The 10,873-nt window shown below is 34.2% G+C and overlaps 1 protein-coding gene across 2 annotated transcripts in view; it reads right to left on the bottom strand.

Moving 5' to 3' along the window:
- Positions 1-10,873, bottom strand: part of LOC124532311 (tolloid-like protein 1) — a 90,767-nt gene continuing 79,894 nt past the window's right edge. For both annotated transcript variants that reach the window (XM_047107161.1, XM_047107160.1), the window contains exons 10-20: positions 7,934-8,137; positions 6,465-6,577; positions 6,019-6,167; positions 5,688-5,893; positions 5,392-5,567; positions 4,068-4,196; positions 3,436-3,662; positions 2,529-2,643; positions 1,834-2,014; positions 1,228-1,478; positions 1-631 (exon numbers count right to left, since the gene is read on the bottom strand). In XM_047107161.1, the coding sequence (XP_046963117.1) occupies positions 386-631; positions 1,228-1,478; positions 1,834-2,014; positions 2,529-2,643; positions 3,436-3,662; positions 4,068-4,196; positions 5,392-5,567; positions 5,688-5,893; positions 6,019-6,167; positions 6,465-6,577; positions 7,934-8,137 (1,997 nt within the window). In that variant the 3' untranslated portion in view covers positions 1-385. The remainder of the gene's footprint in view (positions 632-1,227; positions 1,479-1,833; positions 2,015-2,528; positions 2,644-3,435; positions 3,663-4,067; positions 4,197-5,391; positions 5,568-5,687; positions 5,894-6,018; positions 6,168-6,464; positions 6,578-7,933; positions 8,138-10,873) is intronic.

The following is a 10,873-nucleotide window of genomic DNA, read 5'->3' as shown; positions in this document are numbered from 1 at the left end:
ACTCATTTTCAAATGCTACTATTAAATTTAAAAAATATTTTGATTACATTAAACAGATTTTCAAATGGTAAATGATTTAATGTAATGGCAACACAGAAATATATGGCAAATATAAAGGTGGGTACACATATGAATATCTGTCTAAGGCAATCAATTTACATAAATGCATGTAAAAAGGAAAAAGAAGCGTTGCTTTTAATTGGTAGTTTCTCTAGCTATAGCTTATCCAGTCAAAAACAAGATAACTGAAATGTTCACAGTTACAAAATAAACTGGCCGTTAATATTCAATTGAAGAGGTTCTAAAAGGGATTGGTTTCCAGTTTGAACCGGTTATGTGCATTGCGATGCAGTCGCCTGTGTCGGGTGTGTCGTAACGGCCACCGTCACGTTGGCCGACGGACGAATCTTGGTAACGGAGCTCGCAGGCCCCTCCTACCTACGACTAATGGAGGCATTTGCTCATCTTCCTCTTCCTCTATGTCTTCACCGCCTTCGGAACTATCTTCACCGCTCCATAATTCTGGTTTCACCGCTTGGTAGGACGCTGAGAAGCCCTTGAACACTATTGAGTCGTCTGTTCGGAATTTCACTAACAAGGCATCTGTCGTGGAAACTATCTCCGGCGGCATCTATTGAGAAAAAATATATTTATTAATATAAATGAACTTGCACATAAAATACTATTTTTTTTATAAAAAGTTTAGCATGTAACACTAAATGAATGAATATTGACTTATTTGCTATGTAATGTGATAATTTATTTTAGAAATACGCTTGTAGTGATTTTTGTTACGCAAGACAGAAAAATATTTGGGACATTCACTCGAATTTCATTCACCTTGTCGTTTTACTTTTGTTTAGTAAAGTAAAGTAAAGTAACAGCCTGGAAATTTCCCACTGCTGGTGTAAGGCCTCCTCTCAAATTAAGGAAAAGGCTTAGAACATATTCCATAACTTTTGTTTAAATGAAAAAATAAGTGGATCAGGGATAAGACTGAAATTCATTAAAATTGCCTATAACAACACAATTGGCGATAAGAAATAATCTCAATGACAAAATTAACAACCAAATAATGGTCTTTATGATCATACAGTTTCTAATTACCTTATTGTTTTAATTAGCATTTACAGCTGCCTAGATAATCTTATGCAGGTAGGTCTTTATCTATGAACACCTTTGTTTTAAGGATATCCTAAATAATATGCGTGATAGATATATGTTTACCTTTGTACCACAGAAACTGCCATAGTTTCCTGCACTGCCTTCCAAGCCACCGAAAACTTGCACGTAATCATAACCACAGTTGTCTTCGGGTTCCAGGTCGAATGTTAAGAATGTCAGCCTTACGAACTGGCCAACTGGTGCAACAATACTCCAATCGCATCTTGAACGAGATTCATATGAATCATGCCCGTAGCGCGCGTGAGAATACAAATGCTTAACAGTTTCTGATGCCGCCAGGTAGCCTCCACATGCTGAAATTTCATAGTGAAATTGTATTTTCATGTAGGCCAATACGATGATTTAATTATATTGATCATTTCGGTTGACAAATTTTAATAAAGATTATTTTTTTAGTAAATAATAACAATCTGTAAATTTGATGTAAATGGGCCTCGATTTGATTTAGCAAAACATGAAGCAGATCTTAATGCAAAAGATGCAGGTTTTTAAACGACGATATGGCTTACAGACCATAAAAGACACTTGAGCTTGTCTAAGTTTACCCACAATCTTAGAAATTAATTAAATTGCTCAGACATTTTTATTCTATTGGTTATTCATTAGCTAACACGTGTAAATCATAATACTTGTAATATGAAATAGTACCTGTTGAATACGTTGCCAAAAACCCTTTCCTCTGCACTGAAGCATCTGATTTGAATACGACGTACATTTGATTGTAGGAAGCCACTACTGGGTGTGGTAGCTTACTTCCACAGAATCGTCCTAATGTCTTCTCATCAGCGGATGCTCCGTCATAGATCGTTACATGATCGTATGTACATTCCTGCAATAATGCCGTAACTGAATTATTATAAACTCCATACAATAACTGTCTTGAGAAGGATGTTGTTAAATTGTTTATCAATATTTTGGGCTAAATTCGAATATTACTTCACAGCAAATTACAATGTACTCTAAAACTTATGGGTTTATTTAAGCAGCTCAATCCGGTGAAAAAGTTCACATAAAATTAGTTTAGGTTAGGTTCGGGATCTTTTTAGCAGAAACAATGTTTGGAGTGAGCCGCACCTCGTAAAAATTTAAATAATGAAAAAGACTATGACGTTTTTCTTTTTATTCTTGAGTAGTTGCAACTCACTCACTGAATTTGTTATGGTATTCATAAGAGTAGTTGAAGATCATTTATTCATTTGAAAACTCACAATCTTTGGATAACAGCGTAGTAAGCACAACTTTTGTCGTCTTAGCCTTGAAAACCAATAGATATGTGATATTGCTAACTGTGATATTGGTAACCAGTGATGCTGCTTATTATGTATCAAGAAAATTTAAATCACCTGATGTGGCTCTAATTCGAAGACGTTAAATATCAACTTGATTCGATGTCCAGGGGTTGTAGAGAACTGCCACACGCAGTCTTTTCTTGAAGGATATGTGTCCGGATAGTTTGGACTAAAAATAATATGTTATGTTCTATTAATAGCTTTGAAAAAAAAAAAAAAACATTGACAGTAATTTTAATCACTATAACTTAAAACACTTTGATAAATATTAGTACAAATTAATTTCTTTTTAAAATACATATCGGTCAACATCAAGAGCTGAGATGGCCCAGTGGTTAGAACACGTGCATCTTAACCGATGATTGCGGGTTCAAACCCAGGCAAGCACCACTATATATATGTGCTTAATTTGTGTTTATAATTCATCTTGTGCTCGGCGGTGAAGGAAAACATCGTGAGGAAACTTGCATGTGTCTAATTTCATCGAAATTCTGCCACATGTGCATTCCACCAACCCGCATTGGAACAGCGTGGTAGAATATTTTCCAAACCCTCTCCTTGATGGAAGAGGAGGCCTTATCTCAGCAGTGGGAAATGTACAGGCTGTTACTTTACTTTACTTTATTGGTCAACATTACTCTGATCAATGTAAGTAGCTAAAGCAGTTATGTTATGAAAAAAATCAGAAGTAACGACGGCACCACAGACACTCAGACTCAAGACAACATAGAAAACTAATGGAGTTTTTGTGTAAAGAATCGGCCGGGAATAGAACCCGAGACTTCGGGAATGGCGTAAGAAAACCGGCGTACACACTACTCGATTATGGAGGTCGGCAAGCATTTGACCCAAACTAGTTTTTTTCCGTTATGATACCCTGTTTTTATATTATATATTAAGAGATTCGAAAAAAAAAATCTCCAATAATTTCATGATCGACGATATTTTGTCGATTACTTACCTAAAGATAGTGCCGTGTGGATGTGTGATATCATGTTTGCAGCCGCCTTCCTTGCAATCATGCTTGTTCGGGTGGAGTGTGAACCCGCTATGACATGCACACTCGTAGCCTCCCAGTGTGTTGTGACACTCGTGTTGACATCCGCCATTATTGTCTGCGCACTCATCGACGTCAATATAATACGTGGCTGCGAATCCTGAATGATGGACTGAGGTGTCTGAAGTAAACTGAAATGGAATGACTTATATTTAAAAGACTAATTCTGGTCTATTCAATAACGGAGATATTATAACCTTACGAATAAGATTGTTTAGATTCGATATTTAAAATATAAATAATTTAAAATATTACTATGTAAGGAATTTGGTTTGAAATCGTCATTCAATCGTTGACATCGCGAATGTGTTATGATATTTTCTTAATTTAATTAATAAAAAGGGAAGACCAGTACGGATTTATTGGTACAACCTACATTTCGAACCAATGATAGCTGAAAATATAATTAAGTTTAAATTGATTTCGTTTATTTAAAAGTACCTTGAGATTTGTAAATGGAATCCTTTTAATCAACCGTCTTGACAAGTTGGGTATATTTATATTTGAGAGTGTATTTTTTACTGCATATATTTTACCTGAACTCTTAGTACGGATCCGTCAGAGGTCACCGGTGGTGGCAGAACTGAGCCACAGAATGCCCCATGTCGTCTCAATACGTCATCGCCGAGTCTCGAATGTACCGTCACACTGTCGTATTCACATTCCTTAAAAAAATTATTAAATTAAGTATACTAGAAAGACAATCTTGTCAAAAAGAAGCCTGATTAATAAAAAAGTTTGCATTTTGTGAATGTGAGTATAGAAAAGCGATAACTCCTTAACATGGTACTAGTAAATAGCCAAATTTCTTTGGAATTATGGAACTAATTCTAACATTAATCCACCGAACCATCCCAAAAGCGGAATTATAAGCCGAACCCTACTTTCATCACTATATTTTGTAAATCGACTCAATACCTCTCTCGACTAGTATTGAGTTCCAAAAATATTTGAATTCCATGTATAATTAGGTAGACTTATGGACTGCTAGGGCGTAACAATAAATTAGCATAATCCGTTTTTAAAATAAAGTACAAAAATATTTCATAAATTATTAATACAATTATTTTTCTGATATTTATGGGACACACAATTAAAAGGTGTGTTATATAGCATGAGAATAAGTTATTAATCATTGGCGTCAACTACATATTAATTATTAAAATGATTAATATGTACTGTACTATACCTACAACGTATAACAAATTCAGTCGTAAAAATGGACTTTAAAACGGACGTTTCAGTTCAAACTTAGAAATATCTACTAACGATTTATTTTTATCTCTTCTTTCAATATTATACTTTTGGTTACATACTCACAATATGTTTAAAATACTTCATTATTGTATACGCATAATCTAGATTTCAATTTAAGAAGATTCTAGGTACAATTTTTTATAATAGCTTCAACTTTTTTCAATAATCTATCAAATTTACTTTAAAAAGTTTTTTTTGCAAATGTCATGAGTATTGAGCATTCGTTCGTATTTCTACTACATACTGAGAGTGCATGACGTGTTCGTTCATGACAACTTCCGTCTATTACACAAATTACAACTAGACCTTGCCCTAGAGATGGTAACTCTAGTTTAATGCAGTCTGAATAAGATTTCATTACGTCTTAAAATTGACGTAGGATTTTATCAAAGGTTTGTCTGGATGAAGCCATCTGAATATATTAACTAATTCATAAATTGTTCTGATAGTATTTTGATGGGATGTACCCAAAAATAGAAAATTACAAATTTATAGCTTAACATTTAAATTAATTTTATGATCACCGAACTTTTACTATCAATAAGAAAGTGTAAACACTTCTATTTTGAATAAAGATTTTTGACGCTGTCTTTGATGTTTTACCTGATGATACATATTGTTGCTGCCTTCCAAGTCGAAGTGTGTGAAGTTAAGAGTGATACGATGTTGCGGCTGGGCAACGATCTCCCAGAGACAGTTCTTGGATGGTGGGTAAAGGTCAGGGAAAGACGGCGAAGTGATTGTACCATTTGGACCGTAAAGAACACCACCACAGGCATCTGTAAACGTACCAGTTTTGAGCAATACTAAGAAGAGATTTTATTTGTTTGGCCGCAAATTCTATTTCGTACTAATATAAATGTTTGGATAAATTAATATTAATAAAGTTTGATACTCACTCTCACATTTCTTTCCGTCAGAATGCAATTCGTATCCGATATCGCAAGCACACTCATACCCGCCGAGAGTGTTAACACAAGAATGGCTGCAGCCATGATCAATAGAAGCGCATTCATCAAACTCTTTCATGAAGGTTGCAGAAAAACCAGCCTTCTGCACTGAGCTGTCTGACTCGAAGATAACGAGAAGTTTATTGGAGTTAGATCTGAAAATTTGAACGAAAAAAATAGAATATCTCATTATAACTGATAGCAAAGTTAATGCAATGGAATATGTGTATTTATTTACTTTAATAATGGAGCTTTAACTTATTTTCTTTATAAATGGTACCTGATATCCGGAGGAATCTTGTGTCCACAAAACATGCCTATTAGTGGACTATCCATGGAATCTCCGTCCCTTATTTTAACTTTGTCGTAATTGCATGTGTCGTGGTTTTCGACTTCGAATGAGTGAAATCTTAAAGCAACTTGATAATCCTGCAAAAAATATGGAGAAGTTGAGTCGATTGTAATAGTCGAATCGAATTGTTTGTGTGATTTATTATTTTTTTCGTTGTGTTGTGGTCTAATCATTCTGTGCAAAAACAGTTGGATTCTCATTTCTCTATTCCTTCCTCTTCTTTACTTATCTCTTTTCTATCTCTTCTCTCTTCATAATAATGGTTTTATAGGCACTTCGTTTATATGGTTAATTTACAGAAATCTTGGTATCGAGTAGTTATGGACTAAGACAGAATAAGACAGCGATGAGTGGTAAGAATAAATATGTCTTACCTGTGGCACAGACAGTTTCCAAATGCAGAGTTTATTGGGTTGATAATCGTCTGGATAGTTAGGTGACTCTAAATGACCGCTGCTATCGACTTCTATGTCTCCACCACACACAGCTGTGTAATTAATGGAAAAAAGTTAGCAAAAATGTACCAAACATACTTTTCCTAGTGTATCTACAATCAGTACAACGATGAAATCAAGTACATCAATCAATCGTGCATGTAAGTGCAGCTTACACATTGCGCCGACCGCAAATAAATAAGAGCAAATGATGACCCCTACTGATAATACTGCAAAGCTTAGTAGTTTACGTACTTTTATATTTAGTCAACTTATTTTTATTACTTGAACTCCCTATAGAAATAGTATTTCAAATGGATATGTCCCAAGACGTTATAGTTTAGTTATATATTTAGTACAGGTATTAAAGTATTTGTGGTTTTTTTTGGATTTGCTCGCAAATATTATAAATATTGACGACCTCCGTGGTCGAGTGGTGTGTACACCGGTATTTATAGGTACGCCACTCCGAGGTCCCAGGGTCGATTCCCGGCCGAGTCAATGTAGATTATCATTCGTTCTCTACTTGGTTTTGGGTCTGGGTGTTTGTGGTACCGTCGTTACTTTTGATTTTCCATAATACAAGTGCTTTAGCTACTTACATTGAGATCAGATTAAGGTATGCGATTTTGTCTAATACTTTTTTATTTAATTTTATATAAATATTTTTGTAGTATATCACATAAAATTGATTATAAGTTAAGCAAATAATACACGAGACACAACTGGATAAATATTTACTATATGAAGAAGTAATATGATTAATATCCTCTAGTAATTACGATGTTTCGGTATTTCAGATATGTTATGTCAATTGTTTATTGAATTACGTGCGTTATTGGATTTCCTAGTGGATACAAGCTAGTCTGTCAGCTTTAATTCGTTGGATAAACTTTTTAAAAATATAAATATGGTATAGGTATTTGGTCAAGGGAATACAAAGCTAATAAAAAAACAATAGCAAATTACTGTTAGTTTTAACAAATTGACAGTTACTGTAGACTTATTAAAATTATCTTTTACACAATGTCTTTTTGTATCATACCATAATATTATGAGACAAACAATCGTTGATATTTCTATGACATATAAATTTTCTTTCAAAATATAGTACTTGGTATCTATTAAATAAATTATCGCAAGAACATCTGCATGGTATTGTGGAAGAATAAGGCTTGTATTTAGATAAACAGTTGGAAGAAGCTAACTAGAACGTTAAAAACGGTCATGTCAGCCTAAAAACGCACGGAAGACGCGGGCAAAAACTATATTACTTGTATAAATGTATAGATTAAATTAAATTATAAGAGATAAATATTGACTCCATTGAATTTAAACAAATATAAAAAAAGAACACAAATTTGGTTATTTCAAACTGATAAACTTTCATTTAAAAAAAATTATCTTACCTTCATAGTGTGCTCGGAAGCCTTTCAAAGGCTTTGGTCTGGGACCTGGCTGATACACTACGGTTAGTCGAGAACCTGTAGATCGGATCATAGGGCCCTTCCCCGAGCCACAGATGCGGCCCAGCACAGTGGCATCAGGCATGTAACCATCAATGACTTCAACCCATTCTGAGCGACAGCCATCGGATTTGTGAATATCGATCTCTGTAAAAAATTGTAATTAGATGTTTAGAATTCTATTTTAATTCTCTTATGGTACTCATTTACGATTTTTTTAAATAAGATCCTAACGTGAATGAACTCATAATAGGAAGTTTCAGTGGTAGTCAGGATAGGAAAACCTTCGTCAGTTTTCAAATTCATTCCTATATCAAGTCTTAAACTCTTAGTACCTTTTGAATCTGAAGCACTTAATTGACAACTGCATATAAAATTAGTATGATAACTTGGTTCGAAATAGTGTAACATCTTTGGACTACTCTTGTTTTATATCAACATGAAACCTTTTTAATTGCGTAGTCAATACAAATTCAAATTAGATATGATATCTTCTACTGAACTTTCAAAATATGTCTGTCAGTATCGATCATCATCTTAAAATGACAAACCTTTTCTTACCCGACTGTACAATGGCTTTGAGCTTTGAAAAATAAGTATCTACGGCGCAGACAACTCGCGTTCATGAAACGCGCGTTTAAAATACGCCATGTGCTAGGGGCCTAAATTGCACTCTTTCAAATCGGTCGGCATAATTAAATAATGGATAAAAAAAAAACCATCGGTCTTAACTGGCCTCATAACAGAGATAAAAACTAGCACAATATGTACAAATAATGTAAGAATAAGGATAAATTACGGGCACTTGTATCAAATGGCCAATTTACTGTGAAACCTTTTCCTACCCCAATTCTTTAGCATTTCGATAATATGAGAGCAATGTTGCGTAAAATACGGGTCCTTGTTATAGTGGTCATTTGCAAGGGAACAGGATACAAATGTTTTATGCCTTGTTTGTGAACCATACAGCGTTTTAACCTAAATTTTGATAGCTTTTGTTATGATATAAAAGAATTATCACGTTCTTCTATTATGGAGTCTAAGATAGGTCTAGTTTCGTTGGGCAAAAACCAGTAATCGTATTTATACATATGGTATATATTGCGTTATTTTATAGTCAAAGAACGCATGCTAACGGATTTATAAAGTAATCTATACATGTAATAAAATTGTCTGTTTGTTATATTAAAATAGCCTTTTTTTACTCAATGCACGTGTATACATGGTATATATATATCAAAATAACATTTTTTTTTACAAAATTTTTATGTTTGTTTGTTTGTTCCGGGTATTCTCTGGAGCGGCTGAATCAAATTTGATGAAAGTTTTGTATGAAGCAAACTTGAACTTTGAACTCGAAGAAAGGACTTAAAAGTCGCCCTTAAAAGCGAAGCCGCGGGTGACTTCTAGTTTATTATGCAATCAAGTACTATATATTTTTTAATTATACTTATCTCTAATGTTTTAACTTTTGAATAGTCATGCTACGTGTTGAATTAAACATACCAAACGTGGTACCAACAGTCTGATAAGTAAAGTCCATCAAGATATGAGTAGTTACTTTTTACAATTATAATAAAAGTAAAGTAACAGCCTGTAGATTTCCCACTGCTGGGCTAATGGACTCCTCTTCCATTAAGGAGAGGGCTTGGAACATATTCCGCTGTTCCAATGCGGTTTGGTGGAATGCACATGTGGCAGAATATCAATGAAATTAGACACATGCAGGTTTGCTCACGATGTTTTCCTTCACCGCCAAGCAGGAGATGAATTGATAAACACAAATTTAGCACAGGTACCCGAAATCAACGGTTAAGATGCACGAGTTCTAACCACTGAGCCATCTCGGCTCGTAACATGCCAGATATTGAAAAGAATTATAATAAAACAGTTTATTCTAAACTAACACTACTTGGTCAAAGGTGAACAACAATCAGCTTACACTATTAATATATAAGATTAAATTTAACATGTAATGCCAACAATATGGATTTGGTCTTTTTATCTTTTATTCGAATTAATTATTTTTTATAAACATTTTGTATCAGTGATAACGCGTTGTATACAAACTTATATGCGAACTTACAAAAGATAAGGTTTCACCGGAGACGAGAAAACATATGACTAGTTTTATTACAACAGCCACCATCACCCATAGACAATGACGCTGTAAGAAATATTAACTATTCCTTACATCGTCAATACGCCACCAACCTTGGGAACTAAGATGCTATGTCCCTTGTGCCTGTAGTTACACTGGCTCACTCACCCTTCAAACCGGAACACAACAGTACTGCGTACTCTTGTTTAGCGGTAGAATATCAGATGAGTAGGTTCTACCTACCCAGGCTTGCACAAAGCCCTACCAAGTAAAAAGTAAAATATCAGGAACAAGGGACATAGCCACTTAGTTCCTAAGGTTTTTGGCGTACGGGTCATTTGAACGCCTTTGTTTACACCTGTGGTGACCACTTACAATCAGCTGTCCTATGTGCCAGTCCGCCTACCTACATCATAATAAAGGCTACTACTACGAATAGTAAATATTTGACCATATCATATTAACCGTGGTTGTTTCCAATTAGTTTTAATTTTAGATTAATTTTAAACGTGACGTGTAACCGCAACACGTTGAATTTCGTATTTGTAATAAATTGATATTATTTATAACAATACTGAGAATAGATATATATTAATTTGTAATTTAAAATCTTCTTTATTCAAATATCCTCATGCAAGCACTTTTGTATAAAGTTTACAGTATTGAATTAGACGTAGATCTACCTACCATCGTTTCTGAAAGTATATTCAACCAAGAAAAACAAGGCAAAGAAATTCAGCAGTTACTCTTTTCCTTTCATTAAATAGTATGTCAGTTTATAG

Source organism: Vanessa cardui, chromosome 9 (genome assembly GCF_905220365.1).
Source record: "Vanessa cardui chromosome 9, ilVanCard2.1, whole genome shotgun sequence".
NCBI classification, from domain to species: Eukaryota; Metazoa; Arthropoda; class Insecta; order Lepidoptera; family Nymphalidae; genus Vanessa; species Vanessa cardui.
Note: the sequence above shows the minus strand (reverse complement) of the source record. Positions and strands in the feature narration are given on the sequence as shown.